General features: G+C 47.4%; 1 protein-coding gene across 7 annotated transcripts in view; it reads right to left on the bottom strand.

Annotated features, from left to right (window-relative positions):
* Positions 1-22,131, bottom strand: part of tfeb (transcription factor EB) — a 100,605-nt gene that overhangs the window by 8,155 nt on the left and 70,319 nt on the right. For 5 of the 7 annotated variants that reach the window (XM_078546492.1, XM_078546490.1, XM_078546489.1 and 2 more), the window contains 3 exons: positions 12,885-12,941; positions 4,754-4,829; positions 460-607 (listed from right to left, as the gene is read on the bottom strand). In XM_078546492.1, coding sequence (XP_078402618.1) covers positions 460-607; positions 4,754-4,829; positions 12,885-12,941 — 281 coding nt within the window. The remainder of the gene's footprint in view (positions 1-459; positions 608-4,753; positions 4,830-12,884; positions 12,942-22,131) is intronic. The other 2 variants (XM_078546495.1, XM_078546494.1) reach the window with 1 other exon arrangement.

The raw sequence follows: 22,131 nt of genomic DNA, 5'->3' as shown, positions 1-22,131 counted from the left end.
CTTTTTTTTTTTTAAAAAGTGCACTCGCTGTTGTAATGTAGGAAACAAGCAGCCAATTTGCGCAAAGCAAGCTCCCACAAACAACAAACTGTTAATGACCAGATTATCTTGTTTTTAATCCTGTTGGGTGAGAACAAATATTCGCCCCAGCACACCAAGGTGAACTCCCCTGCTTTTCGTCAAAATAGGGGCCGTGTGATCTTTTACCTCAGAGTGAGAGGACAGATGGGCCTTGGTTTAATATTTCATTCGAAAGATAGTACCTCTAACAGTGCAGCACTCCCTCAGTACTGCACCGGGAGTGTCAGCTGTGATTACGTGCTTCAATCTCTAGAATGGGAGATGAATCTATGACCTTCTGCCCCAGGGAAGAGAAGGCCACCCCTGAGCCTCAGGTGACATTCTATTGCTTATTGCAACGATCCTGGGGAAGCGTGTGGAGCAGTTATCTTTTCTCACCTGAATGCGAAAACGGAGGTGGCTATTGGTCATCTCCAGCCTCTTTGATTGGCCCTCCATCTCCCTGGTTCTTTGCTGCTCCTTCTGCAGCCTTTTGATGTACTCCACTGAGGCTTTTAATATTGTGCCCTTATTCCAGCGAACATCTCTGCAGGAGCAATGAGTGGGCATTCAGTGAAGGTAAAAACTACAAACCAACAAGGTCACAACCTCATAACAAACACACGATAGTCACTAAAGGATCCCAATAGTCATAAGGCTCAAGGAGCAATAAAGGTCTTTGGGCATAGCCAGTCAGATAACGAATGTCCCAGGAAGAGATAGTGAGCTTGCATAAAGGACTGATCCTGTCCCACCAACGCACATCACACGTCACCATATTACTGTGGAGACCTACAGGCATTCAGGCTCTAAAGGGAGGGGGGAAGATAACTGAACCCTAACAATATTCTTGACATAATCACAAACTCTGGGGAGGGGGTGTGTGTGTGGAGGGAGGAGTACAAACTCAAGCTCAGAAGAGGGAAGGCAAATAGTTTGGATTGAACTTCTTCACAGGGTGGGTCAGGAATGTTCATTCCCTGATATATCCAGCATACTGACATCATCAGAAGGCAGAAGCATTAGTTTTCACATGTACCCTGACAGCACTCAGCTCTACCTCACCACCACCTCTCTCGACTCCTCCACAGTTGTTAAATTATCAGACTGCTTATCTGACACCCAGCACTGATGAGCAGAAATTCCTTCCATTAAATGTTGGGAAGATTGAAGCCATGCACCAGTCCCTGTTACAAACTCCATTCCCCAGCTGTCAACTCCATCCGTCTCCCTGGCAACAGTCTGAGACTAAACCAGTTTGCTCGCAACCCTGGTGTCACTTCTGAGCCCAAGACGAGCTTCTGACCTTATATTCACGCCATCACTAAGGCCACCTACTTCCACTTCATAAAATTGCCTGACTTCACCCCATTTCAGCTCATTGCTCTTGAGACTCTCATTCATGCCTTCGTTACCTCTAGATTCGACTACTCCAATGCAGCCTGGCTGCTCTCCCACATTCTGCCTGCCGTAAATTTGAGACCACCCAAAAATTCTGCTGCCCATGTCCCAACTCACAGCAAATCCCATTCCCCTACCACCCCTGTGCTCGCTGACCTACACAGGCTTCTGGTCAAGCAACATCTTGATTTTAAAATTCTCATCGTTATTTTTATTTCCCTTCATGGCCTCACCCCTCCCTATCTCCGTAACCTCCTCCAGTCCCACAACCCTGCAAGATATCTGCGCTCATCTAACTCTGGACACTTGAGCATCCTTGATTTCAATCTCATCAACATTGGTGCCTACACCTTCGCTGTCTAGGCCCTAAGCTCTGGAAGCTACAGCTCTCTCCCTCTCCAACTCTCTCTCCTCCTTTAAAACCTACTTCTTTGACTAAGCATTATTCACATTTCATGTGAATAATATCATCTTGTATAACTCGGTGTCTTATTTCATTTTATAATACTCCTGTGAAGCACCTTGGGAGGTTAAAGGTGTTATATAAATATCAGTTGTTGCTGTTGTTGATACATCGTGTCAGAACTGATGATAGTTGTTCTCAGTTTGGTCAGGACTCGTGCTGTTCTCAGACCTTGGGAATTTCAATGAAGCCATTACAGGATGGATGGGATGCCTCACTGGCCAAGATATCAATGAAGTAAGGGAGTATGACGTAACATGACAATGTGTGACATAACGTGGCTTGACATAATTCCATGAAGATTAGAAAATTAATGTTTGTAAAAAAGAATGTTTTAATGACAATACATATGCAGCAGGGAGAAGCAAGGAGCAGGTTGAGCTGAGAGTGACTGCCCTTGACATCAGGGCAGCATTTGACCAAATGTGGCATCAACGAGCCCTAGTGAAACTGGAGTCAATGGCAATCAGGGGGAAAACTCTCCCCTGGCTGGAGTCATACCTAGCACAAAGAAAGATGGTTGTGGTTGTTGGAGGTCAATCATCTCAGTTCCAGGACATCACTGCAGGAGTTCCTCAGGGTAGTGTCCCAGGCCCAACCGTCTTCAGCTGCTTCATCAATGACGGTTCCTCCCATCATAAGGTCACTGATGATTCGGCACCAATGTTCAGCACCATTCGCAACTCCTCAGATACTGAAGCAGTCCATGTCCAAATGCAGCTAGACCTGGACAATATCCAGGTTTGAGCTGAAAAGTGGCAAGTAACATTTTCTCCACACAAGTGCCGTGCAATGACCATCTCCAACAAGAGAGAATCTAACCATTGCCCCTTGACAATCAATGGCATTACCATCGCTGAAGCCCCCACTATCAACATCCCGGGGGTTACCATTGACCAGAAACTGAACCGGACCAACCACATAAATGCTGTGGCTACAAGAGCAGGTCAGGGATTAGGAATCCTGCGGTGAGTAACTCACTTCCTGACTCTCCAGAATCTGTCCACTATCTACAAGGCACAAGTCAGGAGCGTGATGGAATACTCTCCATTTGCCTGGATCAGTGCAGCTCTAACAATACTCTAGAGGCTTGACACCGTCCAGGACAAAGCAGCCCGCTTGATTGGCACCCCTTCCACAAACATTCACTCCCTCCGCCACCGACAAACAGTGGCAGCAGTGTGTACCATCTACAAGATGCACTGCAGAAGTTCACCAAGGCTCCTTCGACAGCACCTTCCAAACCCATGAACTCTGCCATCTAGAAGTACAAGGGCAGTAGACACATGGGAACACCACCACCTTGAAATTCCCCTCCAAGCCACCCACCATCCTGATTTGGAAATATAATCACCGTTCCTTCACTGCAGCTGGGTCAAAATCCTGGAACTCCTTCCCTAACAGTTCCGTAAACAGTTTGAAGCTAAATTTGTCAACTTTTCCCCCAATATCCCTTTAGTCAATGATTCAAGGACTCAATGGGATCAGGTGGAATAGAATGTAAGTAACAATGCATGCAGAGCTGGTCCTCAATGTGACAGGACTCAGGGCAAAATTAACAGGCAAAACTTCTGGGATCAGGTTAATAACATAAGAGGTGGGAGCAGGAGTAGACCAGATACTCCCTCAAGCCTGTATTGTCCTCAGTACGATTATGGTAGATCTTCTGCCTCAAACCACTTTTCCACCCACTCCCTTTTCCCTTGGTTCCTGAGAGACCAAAAATCTGTCCATCTATCTCAGCCTTTTAAATATATTCAACGATCGGGCATCCTACTGACACAGAGAATTCCAAAGATTCACAACCCTTTGAGTGAAGAAACATTTTCCCATTTCAATGTTAAATGATTGACCCTTATCTGAAGACTGGGTCCTTGTGTTCTAGATTCCCTAGAAGGGGATAAACCCTGTCGGGCCCTTCATAATCTTGTACGTTTCAATGTGATCACCTCTCATTGTTCTAAACCCAATTTACTCAGCCTCTCATCATAGGACAACCCCCTCATCCCAGTATTTTATTTAGTGAATCTTCACTGTACCACCTCCAATGCAAATATATTCTTCCTCAGTTAAGGAGACCAAAACTGCAAACAGTATTCTAGGTGTGGGTCTCACCAAAACCAGGTACAATTGTAACAAGACTTCTTTATTCTTGTACGCCAATCCCCTTGCAATAAAGACCAACATACCATTTGCTTTCCAAATTGCTTGCTGTACCTGCTAGCTAACTTTGTGTTCCTTGTGCGAGTATCCCCAAGTTCATCTGAACATCAACATTTAGAAGGTTCACACCCTTTAAAAAATATTCAGCTTTTCTATTCTTATGAACAAAGTGAATAAGCTCACATTTCCCCACATTATACTCCCTCTACCACCTTGTTGTCTACTCACTTAACCTGTCTATATCTCTTTGTAGCCTCTTTGTGTCCTCCTCACAGCTTGCATTCCCACCTGGCTTTGTACCGTCAGCATTATATACATTATTCTCAGTCTCTTTGTCGAAGTCAACTATTGATGTAGGAACAGGCCTGGAGCAGGGACTATTGGCTCCAACTGTCATTAGTAAAACAGGGCGTTTCAGAGGACAGCGTTTCAGAGAGGAGCTCTCTCAGTCCGTACTGGCCAGGGACAGGACAGGAAGGAGCCTATAGGTCAATACGGGCAACTGTGAGCTGGGAAAGCTGTGTTGATGGTCGGTGGGTGACAGAGGAAGAAAGATGCATCTGTCCGTGGCTCCTCCATAAAAACAACTTCCAACTCCAGCAAAATGTAAGCCACAGTGCGAGGCATCAGTATTTAAAATGAATGGCAGGAGAAGTATCTACTCACAGATCATTGGATTTGGGGATGAGCATTCCCAACTCTTTTATCCGGTCATTGATGTTAAACCTTCGCCTGCGTTCAACTGTTGAGAAAATGGAACCCAAGGTGAAGACAATAAAACAACAATGCAGCTTTTTAATAATTTTTCTGCTAATGAATTCATGCTGTACCCCTAGAGTGCAGACAAGGCACCTCTGAGGCAGGGGATAAAGAGGTAGACAAACTGCTATACAACAACCATGACTGTGACAGCAGACAGCAGGAACCAGAGGACCCCTCCCTTCATGGGGAACTGTTGTGCTCTCTGCTCAGCTCCTTTCACAGTGAGAGGTTAACAGTGAGAGCCTGCGGTAGATTGACCCTTCTGTTCACCCACACCCTCCCCATCAGACTGACGACAGATATTCCACCCATATTTCCGTCTCACAGACTCTCCAATTCCATTGCCTCAGATTCCCAATCACACCGGGAAAACTCCAATCTCCCTGGACTGACTGGTTTTTAAATTCTGGGAACAAAGTACAATATTATAATAACACAATTGCAACAAAATAAAAGTTAAAACAAAAAACAAAATTTATAAAAAGTAAGTAATAAATCTCATGTCCAGTGGGGTTCTGCCTCAAGAGTGCAAGGACTGAAAATTATTCCATTTGTTTTTAATAAGAGCAGGTACAGTCCATTCACATCAAAAGGGAGATAACTCACTACAAGTTGTGAGTTGGTGTTGAACAGATGATGCCCTTAGATCTGGAAGTCTGCAGGTATCCTTCACCCTAACACTCCTGTCCTCAGACTGTGCCTTGCCTGAAGCCAGTGGGAGAGATGTCAGGGCAGGTGTGGAAATTGGGCTGGAGGAGACGGAAGCAACTCCTGGAAAAAGGTGAGTGCCTGGGAAGGGGGAAGTGTTCCTGGGAAGTGGGAGGCGTTCCTGAAAAGATGTCAGGGCTGTGGAGGGCAGGTCCAAGGAGTTGGGCCGAGTCTGGACCAGCGACTCTCTTATATGCAAACATCCCAAATCATCCCAAAGAATAAAAGACGTGGTGTTTACTTTGGTCTCTTCTGTCCCCTCCCCCACCTGTTTCTCTGGCACACAGGCTGCAGCTTTATTTAAAATAAGGCCCTATCTGCTTTTAGCAGGAGCCCTGGCTGACTTTAAACTCAGTGAAGGTGAAACGCCTGCAGTTTAGAACACTGCAATCTCAGGACTCCGAGTGGGCACAGTCAATTTTAATCACCTCTTCATGTATCATTCCCACCGGATCACAGATCTGACCAGCTCACAGGGTCAGTGAACTGTAATAAATTTGGAATACAGGGCTGGTTTCTTCTAAGAAACAGTGAACTTTATTAACAGACTCCAGGTGAAGCTACAGCTTGTTCTAGGACCAAAGCTAAAAAGCTCCATCCTGAAGATTCCCTGTGCTTAGGGCTGATTGGTCCATACAGTCACGTGATCCCCATAACAGTAAGAAATGGTTTAACTTACAATTATTACATTCCTCCCCCTTTAATTTCGTTTTACCCTCTTAATTACAAAACATCTTAACCCATATTATATACAATTATATACAGTTCATGCCATTATAAATTTAGTCTTTGAGGAGGTTTTCGGATTCGGGTAGAGCGATACAACTCTACAACTGGAGGTTCTTCCATTGGATCGACCTGCACAGGAACTGCAGCTTCAGGCACATCCCTAGACACTGGCAGTTCAGGATCATTTACTTCAACAGAGACATCCGGTATGTCTATTCTTTGTCGATCTGGCACCTCAGGGGTCGAAGTTTCGACTTCGATTTCAGGTGGATTAACTGGTTGTTGGAGAGTTTCTTGACTTCTGAGATAATCCAAGTGTTTCCCAACAATCCTGTTTTCCACTTCTACCTGATAAGATAACGGTCCCATTTCAGAGACGATTGTACCAGGGACCCATCTCGGTCAAGCTGCAAAGTTTCGTACAAAAACTCTCCCACAGTAAACTCTCGACCTTTACTGCGAACATCATGATTCACTTTCTGACTCCCCTGGTTTCTCTCCACCTTCTCCCCTAAATTAGGGAACACTAGACTCAATCTCATATGAAGTCAGTGCTTCATTAACAATTCTGAAGGTGTTAAACCAGTGGTTGCATGAGGAGTTGTGCAATAGCTGAACAGAAATCTTGAAATTCTTAATGTGTTTCTAATGTCCCCTCTGATAGTTTCTTCATGCATGTTTTTAAAAGTTTGTACTTCTCTTTCTGCTAACCCATTGGACGAGGGATGATATGGTGCTGTTCTGACGTGTTTAATCGCACTTAGGTTCACAAATCTTTGGAATTCAGTGCTAGTGAAAGCAGTACCATTGTCTGACACAATAACTTCAGGTAAACTATGAACACAAACTTGGCACAGCTTTTCAATGGTTGCAGACAATATGGGTGATCTCATTTCAAACATTTCCACCCACTTTGAATGTATGTCGATAATCACAAGAAACATGGTATCTAGAAATGGACATACATAGTCTACATGTAGTCTAATCCAGGGTCGACTAGGCCACTCCCAAGAATGCTGTGGAGCTGAAATGGGCAATTTCTGCTGTTGCTGGCAGTGATGAGAGTGTTTCACCATTTTTTCTATCTCACTGTCTATACCTGACCACCAGATATAACTTCGTGTGAGCATCTTCATTTTCAAAATACCAGGATGTGCACTGTGAATTTCTTCCAATAATGGATCTTTTCCTTGCACAGGAATAATGACTCCTGTTCCCCATAATAAGATACCATCTTGACAACTCAGTTCAGATCCATGTACAAAGAATGGTTTTAATTCTTCAGGGACTTATGATTTGACCAAAACAAAAACAGAATTACCTGGAAAAACTCAGCAGGTCTGGCAGCATCGGCGGAGAAGAAATCAGTTAACGTTTCGAGCCTTCATGGCCCTTCGGCAGAACTGGAGCATAGTTAGAAGAAGGGAGAAATATAAATTGGTTTAAGGTGGGTGGCGGGGGGGGGGGGGGGGGGGGTGGAGGGGGGGAGAGACACATTGAGGGTGTAGTGATTGTGGAGATGAGCAGATAATCAAAAGATGTCACAGACAAAAGGGTCAAAGAGGTGTTGAAGGTGGTGGTATTTGTCTGAGAAAAGTGCTCATTAAGAATGGAAGACAGGATATTCAAATTACAGCTCTAGTGGGGGTGGGGTGGAAAGACTAAAGGTTTTAGTTTTAGATTTAAAAATAATGGAAATAGGTGGGGAAAGAAGAATCTATATAAATTATTGAAAAAAAAAGCGGGGGGGGTGGAAAGAAACGGGGTGGGGATGGGGGGAGGGGGAGTTTAAGATCTAAAGTTGTTGAATTCAATATTCAGCCCGGAGGGCTGTAAAGTGCCTAGTCGGAAGATGAGGTGCTGTTCCTCTAGTTTGCGTTGGGCTTCACTGGAACAATGCAGCAAGCCAAGGACAGACATGTTGGCAAGAGAACAGGGTGGAGTGTTAAAATGGCAAGCGACAGGGAGGTTTGGGTCTTTCTTGCGGACAGACCGCAGGTGTTCCGCAAAACGGTCGCCCAGTTTGCGTTTGGTCTCTCCAATGTAGAGGAGACCGCATTGGGAGCAACGAATGCAGTAGACTAAGTTAGGGGAAATGCAAGTGAAATGCTGCTTCACTTGAAAGGAGTGTTTGGGCCCTTGGACGGTGAGGAGAGAGGAAGTGAAGGGGCAGGTGTTGCATCTTCTGCGTGGGCATGGGGAGGTGCCATAAGTGGGGGTTGAGGAGTAGGGGGTGATGGAGGAGTGGACCAGGGTGTCCCGGAGGGAATGATCCCTACGGAATGCCGTCGGGGGGGTGAAGGGAAGATGTGTTTGGTGGTGGCATCATGCTGGAGTTGGCGGAAATGGCGGAGGATGATCCTTTGAATGCGGAGGCTGGTGGGGTGATAAGTGAGGACAAGGGGGACCCTATCATGTTTCTGGGAAGGAGGAGAAGGCGTGAGGGAGGATGCGCGGGATATGGGCCAGACACGGTTGAGGGCCCTGTCAACGACCGTGGATGGAAAACCTCGGTTAAGGAAGAAGGAGGACTGATGATTTGACCATCTTTGTAATGCTTGTTCACGGACTCTTTCTAAAATTGGATCCCAATATGTCCAATTCTTTATCTGTCTCGTGCAGACTGGAGAGGAGTCCAGGAAATTTAACACAAGTATTACCTCTTGAGGTACTGGAACATGTGTATCACTGTCGGGCAAAGGGAGATGACTGAGGGCGTCTGCATTTGCTATATGCACATCCGGACAGTACATAAAAGTGTACTTGTATGCCGACAAAATTAAAGCCCATCTTTGAATTCTAGCAGAAGCTATCGGTGGGATTGCCTTATCTTCACTAATCAAACCCAGCAGTGGCTTGTGATCCGACACTATGCTGAAGCGTCAACTATGCAAATATTGATGGAACTTCTTTACTTCAAATATGATGGATTAGTCTTTTTCAATTTGTGAGTAACCTTTCTCAGCTGCAGAAAGAGTTCTGGATAGATATCCTATTGGTCTTTCAGATCCATTGTCCATCTTGTGTGACAATACTGCTCCGACTCCATAGCGAGATGCATCACAATTGAGTATTAATTCCTTTGACTGGTCATAGTGCCCAGCAGACATGACGAGTGTAAAAGCTTCTTTACTCTACTGAAGGCTTCCTCTTGCTAAGCCTCCCAAAATCATCTGTGGTTCTTCTTTGTGGCATCTTTGACAAACGGACCACAGGAGGCTCAGGTACAGGTCACGATCGTTTATTCGAGCAATTGCAAGGAGAGAACCATCTCACGGCAGCTTGAGATAGCACTCTGCTAAATTACAAGTGTTCAGCATATTTATACATTACTGATCACGTATATCTCCGGCATCAGGTACATCCCACTTTTCACCCAGGCCGAGGCCTTCCCTCCTACCTAAGCTGGGTCCATCTGCCCTTCCCCTATCTGTTGAAGAGCACACTTAATCTTAGTTGTTTTCCAACCTAAGTCTCCAGTCTGACTCCCAGGACACCCAATCTATCTTATTTTTAATTCCTTCATGTCCAGTCTAGCTCCCAGGGCCTTGCTAGTGATTGCAAGCCCTGAGGGTGTACAAAGTTCATCTGGTTTAACTGTTTAACTGTTGATTAACTGGTTTGCGCTGGCCTGCCTGTAGATTCTAATTTAAGTAATTCATTCCCTTATAATGAATTCTCCCTTACCATAAATTCTCACTTACTTTCTTCCTCCTAACTGATGGGTCATAGTGCATTAGCAGACACGACAAGTGTAAAAGCTTCTTAACTCTAGTGAAGGCTTCCTCTTGCTGAGCCTTCCAGGACCATCTGTGGTTCTTCTTCAATAATAAGTGCAAAGGGGCTAACACTGTGGATAGATTAGGCAAAAATCGACAGTAATAGTTTACCATGCCCAAAAAAGACTCGAGCTATGTGACGTTGGTAGGAGAGGGTGCTTCTTCGATTGCCCTGACTTTCTCCTTTAATGGATGCAACCCTTGGGCATCCACCCGAAGACCCAGATATATAACCTCCTTTGTTTGGAAGGTGCACTTTTCTTTTTTTTTTTAAGCGATTGCCAGCCTCTAAAAATCTCTTCAGAACCTCTTCCACAATTGCCACATGCTCTGCTTCTGTGGATCCTGTGACTAGGACGTCATCATACACAATACTCAGGGAAGTCCTTGTAGCAAACTTTCCAAAGTTGTTTGGAAAATCGCACAGTCAGATGACATACCGAAGGTTAGGCGTGTATACTGGTACAGGTCCTTGTGCGTGTTTATAGTGACATAACTTCTAGATGTGTTGTCCAGCTCGAGCTGTTGATACGCATGGCTCATATCCAGTTTAGTATAGGATCTTCCTCCTTTGAGTTTAGCGTACTGATCTTCAATCTTTGGGATTGGGTACTTGTCCAATTTCGCAGCCTTGTTTACCTTTAATTTATAATCTCCACAGATGTGAATGGTTTGTTCTGGTTTTAGTGCAGGAACTATGGATGCTTCCCACTCTGAAAAGTGGACTGGCTGTATTATTCCTAATTTCTCCAAACAACATAATTCCATATCAACCTTTTCTCTCAGAGCATAAGGCACAGGTCTTGCCTTAAAAAACTGGGCTGTTGCTGTAGGGTCCACGTATATTTTAGCTTGTAGACCTTTGATTTTCCCCAAATCATCTCGGAATACTCTGTCATACTTTTTCAGCAACTCTGGAATTCCTGCAGTCCTGACCTGAAAAATTCCTGACTAATTTAGTTTGATTTCCTTCAGCCAATCACAGCCCAGAAGGCTAGGTCCTTCTCCAGTTACAACAACTATTGGCAGCTGAGTTGTCTGTTGTCTGTATGATACAGGTACAGAGGTGATGCCTTTCACCTGTATTGCTTCTCCTGTATATGATTTTAACAGAGCAGCAGTTTTCTCCAGACTCAATGGCTGGGTACCTTCTCTGAGGTATTTAAAGATGTGCTCTCCCACCTCTGTAGTTGATGCTCCTGTGTCCACCTCCATGAGCAGAGGCTTTCCATTTACTTGAAGTGTAACAGTGATTGGTTCAGTTTTCCTGGCCTTCAGATTGTGTAGGGAATAAACGTCAACCTCAGTAACTTCTGGCTCATCCATATTGTGCGCTTCATTTAACTTGACCTGATGTCCAAGTGGCTGCCTTGATCTAGTCCTGCACTGTTTAACAATGGTGATGGCGTAACGGTATTGTCACTGGACTAGTAAACGAGAGGCCTAGGGTAATGCTCTGGGGACCAGGGTTCGAATCCTACCATGGCAGATGGTGGAATTTGAATTCAATAAAAATCTGGAATTAAAAGTCTAATGATAACCAAGAAACTTTTTTTTAAGTTTTAAGGACCCATCTAGTTCACTAATGTCCTTTAGGGTCTGCTGTCCTTACCTGGTCTGGTCTGGTCTGGCCTATATGTGACTCCAGATCCACAACAACATGGCTGACTCTTAAATGCCCTCTAAACAAGGAAAATTAGGAATAGGCAATAAATGCTGGTCTAACCAGCGACACCCACATTCCATGAATGAATAAAAACAAAAAATGCCAGTTGTGACAGTCGAGGCATTCTGCCTCTTTAAATCTTCAGGCATCTGATTTCCTCCACGATGGCAACATTTTAACTTCTAGGTTACTGGTGAGCCGCGGTAGGAACCGTGTCACGCTTTGCGGTAGCCTCCCTGATCTTCACACCACGCCCGGCGGCAGGTTCCCGCCCTAGCTACAAAATGGCGCCATGTAGCACACTCTGCAGAGCCTGTGAGTCCCTCTCAGCACTCTCCATTGCTAACGCTATCTCCGTGGTGCACTTCAGGTCAATCTTAACCTCTGCAAGCAAACAGCGCTGAATGGAGTCGTCGTTTATGCCGCAAACCAAACGATCTCGCAACATGTTGTTTAAAGTATCACCGCAGTCACGATGCTCCGTTAACTGTTTTAACTTCACGGTGTACTTTGTGATTGACTCACTGGGGTCCCTTACTCAAGAGCTAAACTTGAATCTTTGCATAATCACTGAGGGTTTAGGCTGAAAATGTCCTTTCACGAGGTTGACTAGCTCGGTGAAGGATCTGGAATTTGGCACGTTCAGAGCTGTAAAGCTACGGATTAGGTTATAGGTTCTCCTCCCTGCAGATACTTAGGAGAATTGCCTTATGTTCCTCCTCCACCCTTATTTCATTAGCTACAAAGTAGAACCCTAATCGCTCAACGTATTGACTCCAGTCCTCGACGGATGAGTTGTTCCGGTCAATTCTGCCAAAGAGAGGCAATGCTGGTGAGTATACTTCTTTTTTTCCCTTAAAAATCGAAATTCTCTCAGTTGTGAGGCGAGGTGATGTGTCGGTGCTAATTATCCTCGTTACCAATTGTAATAAACTGGTGTACAGAGCTGGTTTCTCGTAAACTTTATTAACAGACTTCAAGTGAGGCTACATGCTTGTCCCAAGACCAAGGTTAAAACCCCCTAAGATCCCCTACACTTAGGGCTGCTTCATCTGTACAGTCACACGATCACCATTACAGTAAGAAATGCTTTAACTTACAGTTACTACATGAACAGAATGATGAAGTATTAGTTGAGGGGAAAGTTACTCACTCAGGTTGTGATTGTCTTTTTTCTGCCGCTCTTTAGCCAAAGCTCGTGCTTCTGCATCTAGCCAAAAATAAAAAGCCATCACCATAACAGCCAAAAACAGACATCTGGTCACCATAAACCCCACAACTGCTACTTACACACCAAAGCCCAAAGTCCCCACGGCCAGTCTCAACATCAGTGTGAACCCCTGGTATAAAGCTATTCTGGCATACTGCACCACCTAATGTCTTTTAGTAAAAAGAATTTTTCTCCTTAGAAGAGAAGGTTAAAGGAAGATTTAATAGAGGTGTTCAAAATTAGGAGGTGTTTTAATAGAGTAAATAAGGAGAAACAGTTTCCATTAGCAGGAGGGTCAGTAAAAGGTGATCGACAAAAGGACCAGAGGGGAGATGGAGAGAATTTTTTTTCTTGTAGCACATTAAGGTGCTGCCTGAAAGGGCAGTGGAAACTGATTCAATAATAATTTTCAAAGCAGAATTGAATAAGTAGTTAAAGGGCAGGGAATGTTTGCAGGACTATTGGGAAATAGCAGGGGACAGGAGTAATTGGATAATTCTTTCAAAAGGACCAGTACAGGCACAGTGGGCTGAGTGGCCTCCTCCTTTGCTGCATGATTTTTTTTTTTTAATTTTCTAAATGGGGAGAGAATTCAGAAATTTGGAGTGCAAAGGGACTTGGGAGTCCTAGTCCAGGATTCTCTTAAGGTTAACTTGCAGGTTGAGTCAGTAGTTAGAAAGGCAAATGCAATGTTGGCATTTATTTCGAGAGGACTAGAATATAAAAGCAGGGATGTGCTGCTGAGGCTTTATAGGGCTCTGGTCAGACCACATTTAGAATATTGCGAGCAATTTTGGGCCCCATATCTCAGGAAGGATGTGCTGGCCCTGGAGAGGGTCCAGAGGAGGTTCACGAGAACGATCCCAGGAATGAAAGGCTTAACATATGAGGAACGTTTGAGGACTCTGGGTCTATACTCGATGGAGTTTAGAAGAATGAGGGGGGATCTGATTGAAACTTACAGAATACTGAAAGGCCTGGATACAGTGGACATGGGGAAGATGTTTCCATTAGTAGGAGAGACTAGGACCCGAGGGCACAGCCTCAGAGTAAAGGGAAGACCTTTTAGAACAGAGATGAGGAGAAACTTCTTTAGCCAGAGAGTGGTGAATCTATGGAATTCATTGCCACAGAAGGCTGTGGAGGCCAGGTCATTGAGTGTGTTTAAGACCGAGATAGATAGGTTCTTGATTGGTAAGGGGATCAAAGGTTACGGGGAGAAGGCGGGAGGATGCGGTTGAGAAAGTTATCAGCCATGATTGAATGGCGGAGCAGACTCGATGGGCCGAATGGCCTAATTTCTGCTCCGATGTCTTATGGTCTTGTGGTCTTATGTTCGTGCGATTCTATGAAAAGAGGAAGGAAAGTCTGTAGGAAGAGGACTTTCTGTTCCGTTATCCCTGAGCGTGTTACATACTCAGATGGTCAAGAGTGAAGTGATTGCCAATCCTATCAGACACAGCCCCCATCGCAGACAACAGCCCCCATCCCAGTGAGCGGAGGAACTCTGGGTCATGTAGATCTCTGTCAATGAAGTCCCCAGAGAAACCTCAGGGCCAAGAGATCCAAGGCGGTGAATACAAGTATTTTTAGCAACTTGCATTTACATCACATTTCTCACTTGGTGACGTGGGTGAAGGATAAGGAAAGAACAAGTGGAAAATGGAGGCCATTTCTCCTGACGGACACAGAGAGGGCTAGAGACCAAATGTTATGGTTGAAGAGGGAGGTTCGGAGGCTTCTGAAACAAGTAGTAATGAGGCCAAGTGGTTTTGGGAAATAGTTTTCAGGTCTTTAACCAGTACCATGTCAACTAGGAAATCTGAGGCCCGCCTGAAAATAGCTCTGGTTAGACATTTCATTGCATGATCCCAAATACCCTGTTCATTTCCTATACTTCTATCGCTTTTTTTTTTTTAAAAGCACAATTGTTTCTTCTTGCCACTTTGAGTTTTTTGCTCTCCCAGGTCTTACTCCCATCGGTGTCTGGGAGATACATCTTCAGTTCCTGGAGACACCAGGGTAGCCCTGGAGAGCTGGTGACCCTAACCAGGACTTGTCTCTACTCGTGTTTTCTGTTTGTGTCAGCCACAAGGCACAGGTCTTTTTGCCAAGAATAGGTTTATTCACAGGATGCAGCAGTACAGAACTCTGCCTCCTAACTACACAACCAGTGTTCCAGCTGACTCTCTTTATACTCTTTTGTAAAACAAATATAAACGAAGTAAAAGCCCCTTAAAGAGGTGCTGTAACAAAAAGGCAAAACTTTCAAAGGGAACTTATCTAATTAAATTAAAAATGTCGTTCCCAGAGCTGACAATGCACTCCAGCCCCTGCAGCGTCCACTAGTGGCAGAAAGCCTCAAGCGTACCAGTGGACATCACTTGTTCCCTCTCCAGGGACACCTGGGCATGGATGTAGCCACAGAATAGAGGCAGACAGTAGATCTAACAACCCCCTTCACGGCCCACTGTCTGGACCTGTTAATGGCCATTTTGTCCAGATCCAGGAGCAGACCCATGAGGAGGTTCCTCCACCCTTCCCGCCCCCTTCACACTGGGCGACCATGAGCTCTCTTTATTCCCTTTGTGTATGAACTTAAAACAAAACTCCAAAGGAAACTTATCTAGCGAAATCAAAATGTCATTTGGTGGAGCGAGGAGGTACTGCAGCTACCGCAGTGCCCATCGGTCACAGGAGGCCTGAAGCGTGCCAGTGGACACAGCGTGCTCCCTCTCCAAATACACCTGGGCATGAACCTAACCAGGGAAGAGGGGCAGTCAGGCCAAGTGACCCCCTCAACCACCTGCTGCCTGGACCTGTTAATGGCCAGCTTGGCCAGGCCAAGGAGCAGACCCAAGAGGAGATCCTCCTCCCTGCCTGCCCCCTCCACACTGGGTGACCATGGACTCTCATTATCTGCCCTTTTTAATAAACACGGGATCAATAAAATAAACTAATAAAGGGTGGCAGCCTCTGATGAGGCACAGTAACAAAAATCAAACTTCAAAGGAAACTTAGCTAAATTATAACATCATTCCCACAAACACCAGTCCCCCACCCCCACTCGCCCAGTCCCCCACCCCCCAGCCCCACCCCCACCCGCCCAGTCCCCCACCCCCACCCGCCCAGTCCCCCACCCCCACTCGCCCAGTCCCCCACCCCCACTCGCCCAGTCCCCCACCCCCACCCCCACTCGCCCAGTCCCCCACCCCCACCCGCCCAGTCCCCCACCCCCACCCGCCCAGTCCCCCACCCCCACTCGCCCAGTCCCCCACCCCCACCCCCACTCGCCCAGTCCCCCACCCCCACTCGCCCAGTCCCCCACCCCCACCCCCACTCGCCCAGTCCCCCACCCCCACTCGCCCAGTCGCCCAGTCCCACTCGCCCAGTCGCCCAGTCCCCCACCCCCACTCGCCCAGTCCCTCACCCCCACCCCCACTCGCCCAGTCCCCCACCCCCACCCCCACTCGCCCAGTCCCCCACCCCCACCCCCACCCCCACTCGCCCAGTCCCCCACCCCCACCCCCACCCCCACTCGCCCAGTCCCCCACCCCCACTCGCCCAGTCCCCCACCCCCACTCGCCCAGTCCCCCACCCCCACTCGCCCAGTCCCCCACCCCCACTCGCCCAGTCCCCCACCACCACTCGCCCAGTCCCCCACCACCACTCGCCCAGTCCCCCACCCCCACTCGCCCAGTCGCCCAGTCCCACTCGCCCAGTCGCCCAGTCCCACTCGCCCAGTCGCCCTCGCCCAGTCGCCCAGTCCCCCACCCCCACTCGCCCAGTACCCCATCCCCACCCCCACTCGCCCAGTACCCCATCCCCACCCCCACTCGCTCAGTCCCCCACCCCCACTCGCCCAGTCCCCCACCCCCACTCGCCCAGTCCCCCACCCCCACTCGCCCAGTCCCCCACCCCCACTCGCCCAGTCCCCCACCCCCACTCGCCCAGTCCCCCACCCCCACTCGCCCAGTCCCCCACCCCCACTCGCCCAGTCCCCCACCCCCACTCCCACTCGCCCAGTCCCCACGGTGCCCATGGGTGGTGGAAGGCCACAAACATGCCTGTGGACACCGCACACTCCCTCTCCAAGGACACCCGGCTATGAACATAGCCACGGAAAGGGGCAGTCAGGCAGGACGACCCCCTCGACTGCCCGCTGCCTGGACCTGTTCATGGCCACCTTGGCCAGGCCCAGGAACAGGCTAACAAGGGAGGTCCTCCTCCCTCCTCACCACCACCCCCCCTCCCCGCACCCTGCACCGGGTGACCAAAGATCAGGGGTGTGGGGCTAGTGCTGCCAAAATTTGAGGAACAGCCCCTTCAAAAAAATTTAAAAATTTAAAAAAAGGGGCTGCAACCTCGGGGACTCTATACAAACACGGAACATGGACTCCTGACAGCTACAGAAAATGCAGGCGGCCTGGGAGTCCGTGAACCATCTTAACCCACGGTTTGCACAGCGCTGTTGCGCGCAACACCCTCCACGCTAGGTCCCTGATGGAAAAAGGGGTCGGACTCCCACGTAGCGAGCCCTCCGAGACCCTCGCCCTCGCTGGACAGAACGCCAAGGCGTGTCCGAACAGTGGAGGAGGAAGTGGAGGGTGTGCTGCAGCAACCCATACAGGAAACCCCTCTCCGCACCGAGTGAAAAGCCACAAAGGGGGATTTCCACGAGGCGGCTGCAATTGTGGGGGCCGCAGATCCCAAGGGAGGAGTCGGGATGCAGGACCAACGTGAAATTCTGTCCGAACGGAGGTCAGTTCAGACGGGAGTCCCTCACATGCTTGAGCTGCCCTGACACCTTGCGCGCGGTCAGGGCCAAGCACCACCGGTTCAAGGCTGTGGATGGCTTTGGCCGTGAGCTGGACATCAACAGGCGCTCGGCGCGCAAGCTGCTGTGCCGTCGTCCAGCCCGCTCCTAGGCCAGGCATCCTGTCCCCAACGCAGGCCGTGACCTGGGTATCTATAACAACATAATCAACCAATCATTAACAGACTTAAGGGATGAGACGGAGAGTTGCTGGGGGGAGGGAGTAGGGATTTAGTAAATATTTTAGCATTGGATTTGGAGGTTAAAGATTTCTGGACACTCATTTCCACAGCATTAGCTGTGGCCTGGTCCGAACATCCAGAATAGCCACATCAACAATCTCACAAAAGTACCCTGCTTAGTGACTCCACCCTCTGTTAGTTCAGCTGCCTTATCATCAACCCCAGATATGCCTACCTGGTGTCCTCTCCCTCTAGGATAAGGGCTGGTCCGGTCTGCACCGATTACCGTGCGTGGGAGCTGGGTAACAGCAAGACTGAAGGGAAATCAATCCTTCTGCTTATTGCTGAACCAACCCCAAATGCCAGGGAATAGACGGCCAATCCACAGGGTGGCGGTGTTGCTTAATTTTCAACTGGCAGAAAAGTTAGATGGCTGTATGGTCATCTCTGGTGCCAGGAAGGGCTCCTCAAGGGATTCAGTGCATCAGGGGAACAGAGTTATCATCAACTTTAGTAAAGGGGGAAGGAAGATATGCATGAACACAGTCTACTTGAGGCACTAATAGTATCTCTCAAAAAAAAAAACACACTTAATTATGTTCCCTGGTAGAGGTCAGATTGACGACAGAGGCTGGAGTAGTTCTGCTTAGGGCAGGGAATGGTCAAGGGAAGACTTACTAGAGATGTTCAAAATTATGAAGGGTTTTGATAGAATTGGCTAAGAGCGCAGGAGGGTCAATAGCCAGAGGACACAGAGCTATGGTAATTGGCAAAAGAACCAGAGAGGGAGACGAGGTGAGATTTTACGCAGCGAGTTGTTGTGATTTGGAATGCGCTGCCTGAGAGTGGAGCAGATTCAAAGGGAACTTTCAAAAGGGAATGGATAAATAATTGATTGAAAGGGAAAATTTTGCACAGTTATGGGGAAAGAGCAGGAGAGTGGGACTAATGACTAGGTCTTTCCAAGAGCCTGCACAAGCACAATGAGCTGAATGGCCTCCTTCTAAGCTGGAACATTCTATCATGTTATGATCAGGGAGACTCCGGTCCCATCACTTCATGATGCCCATTTCCCGGCATCCTGGAGTGGTCCCACTCATTGTAGTCTGCGTCAGAACTGGAAATTAGCACCAAAGGTTATTGAGGTCGGGTTTATTTTAGTTGGAACACGCAGAGTTCGAACTGCTCCAATGTTTTTGAGGCTTCAAATCCAGTAGAACGCTAGAGAAAAATGAGGAAGTGAGGAGAGAGAAGGGAAGTCACAGAGAACATTTTCAACCAAAGGGTGACAAAGCATTAGATGAGGTCACTAGCGAAGTAATGCGGAGAGCAGGGGTCAAGCAGCAATTGAGGAATTTGCCAAGAGATGAGATTGTGGGACGTGGTGAGAGGGTGGATAGGCTGGAATCGAAGGATACGGAGATAAGGTTAGGGTCAAAAAATGCAGGCTTTGGGAATTAAAGTGTTTAAAACAATGAAAGCAATAGATTGTGTATTGTGGCAAGGCCAGCATTTATTGTTCATTCCCAATTGCCCTTGAGAAGATGGTGGAGAGCAGCCTTCTTAAATACAACCGATTGGCTTGTTCAGCCATTTCAGGAGGTGGTTTAAACTCAACCACATTGCTGTGGGTCTGGAGTCACATGTAGGCCAGACCAGGTAAGGACGGCAGATTTCCTTCACCAGAGGACATTAGTGAACCAGATGAGTTTTTACAACAAACCAGCAGTTTCATCATCACCACGGCTGACACAACTTTTGATTCGCTATGTATTTTATTTATTTATTTAATTCCTGAGGGTGGGGCAGTGGGAAGGGAGTCATGCTGCTTAGTCACATAAATTTGTACATTTGGTTTCCTTCTTTGGTATTTTGTGCTGGTCAGGATATGGGTTCTTTGTACTGGGAATGGCTCAGATTCCCGCCCCAGACACCCAGCGTCCCATCAAACACGCCCAGGGCAGGTACAGCACAGGGTTAGATACAGAGTAAAGCTCCCTCTACACTGTCCCCATCAAACATTCCCAGGACAGGTACAGCACGGGGTTAGATACAGAGTAAAGCTCCCTCTACACTGTCCCCATCAAACACTCCCAGGGCAGGTACAGCACGGGGTTAGATATAGTGTAAAGCTCCCACTACACTGTCCCCATCAAACACTCCCAGGACAGGTACAGCACAGGGTTAGATACAGAATAAAGCTCCCTCTACACCGTCCCCATCAAACACTCCCAGGGCAGGTACAGCACAGGGTTAGATACAGAGGAAAGCTCCCTCTACACTGTCCCCATCAAACCCTCCCAGGGCAGGTACAGCACAGGGTTAGATACAGAGTAAAGCTCCCTCTACACTGTCCTCATCAAACACTCTCAGGACAGTTATAGCAGGGGTTAGTTACAGAGTAAAGCTCCCTCTACACTGTCCCCATCAAACATTCCCAGGACAGGTACAGCTCAGGGTTAGATACAGAGTAAAGCTCCCTCTACACTGTCCCCATCAAACACTCCCAGGACAGGTACAGCACGGGGTTAGATACAGAGTAAAGCTCCCTCTACATTGTCCCCATCATACACTCTCAGGACAGATACAGCACAGGGTTAGTTACAGAGTAAAGCTCCCTCTACACTGTCCCCATCATTCACTCTCAGGACAGGTACAGCACGGGGTTAGTTACAGAGTAAAGCTCCCTCTACACTGTCCCCATCAAACACTCCCAGGGCAGGTACAGCACAGGGTTAGATACAGAGTAAAGCTCCCTCTACACTGTCCCCATCATACACTCTCAGGACAGATACAGCACAGGGTTAGTTACAGAGTAAAGCTCCCTCTACACTGTCCCCGTCATACACTCTCAGGACAGGTACAGCACGGGGTTAGTTACAGAGTAAAGCTCCCTCTACACTGTCCCCATCAAACACTCCCAGGACAGGTACAGCACAGGGTTAGATACAAAGTAAAGCTCCCTCTACACTGTCCCCATCATACACTCTCAGGACAGGTACATCACGGGGTTAGATACAGAGTAAAGCTCCCTCTACACTGTCCCCATCATACACTCTCAGGACAGGTACAGCACAGGGTTAGTTACAGAGTAAAGCTCCCTCTACACTGTCCCCATCATACATTCCCAGGACAGGTACAGCACAGGGTTAGTTACAGAGTAAAGCTCCCTCTACACTGTCCCCATCAAACACTCCCAGGACAGGTACAGCACAGGGTTAGATACAGAGTAAAGCTCCCTCTACACTGTCCCCATCATACACTCTCAGGACAGGTACATCACGGGGTTAGATACAGAGTAAAGCTCCCTCTACACTGTCCCCATCAAACACTCCCAGGACAGTTACAGCACAGGGTTAGACACAGAGTAAAGTTCCCTCTGCACTGTCCCCATCAAACACTCCCAGGACAGCTACAGCACAGGGTTAGTTACAGATGTCCTGCCGAGACGGCGCAAAGAAGAAAAACATCTGAAAAAAAGTGTTTCTCTTCCATATTCTCTTGTTTAAATTATGCTTTTTCCGTAAATGTCAAAGTGTTTGGAGTGGTAAAATAGATGCCACTGACCACAGGATGGTAGCTCTAGAAGTTTCTGAGCAATTTAAAAATGGACAAAGGCTAACACATCAATCCTCTGGAATGTAACGCTCCTCGCATTGTATAAACATGCTAGCCCAAGCCAACGCAAGGGATAGTAGACCAGACATCTGCACCAGCCAGCTATTGACAAAGACAGAGCTTTTTGTGAAGCTTCATCTCCAATATTGTGCTAATGGTTCTACAGTTACCTGTTCAAAACACAATGTCTTTTAACCAGGGGCCCCTTTCGCTGAATAGCTCAACCCAAAATGATTCTCTCACTTGACCGAGGCTTGAGCTTTTGAATTGCTTAATCATACAGCTCTTGGGTTTTAATTTCAGTTACTGTTTAGCCTCAGATGAGATAACAGGAGTCCAGGCTACAGCAGCCTGCTTCTGTCAACCATTTGCCGCCTAATAGGTTGCAAACAAAGATCTCTGCCCAGGTTTAAATTTGCCTGCCCTTCATCTACACTGTGTACTATGGGAACATCTGAACCTCTGTATCTGTGCCTAGAAGACTAATTCATTCCCACCAGCCTTCTTCCATCGTGGAAGTCATTGCTTCTGGAAAAGTGGATCATCCTGCGACAGTTTCAGCCAACTAACCCCT

This window comes from Cetorhinus maximus, chromosome 8 (genome assembly GCF_964194155.1).
Source record: "Cetorhinus maximus chromosome 8, sCetMax3.hap1.1, whole genome shotgun sequence".
Lineage (NCBI taxonomy): Eukaryota > Metazoa > Chordata > Chondrichthyes > Lamniformes > Cetorhinidae > Cetorhinus > Cetorhinus maximus.
This window is presented reverse-complemented; position numbering and strand designations above follow the sequence as displayed.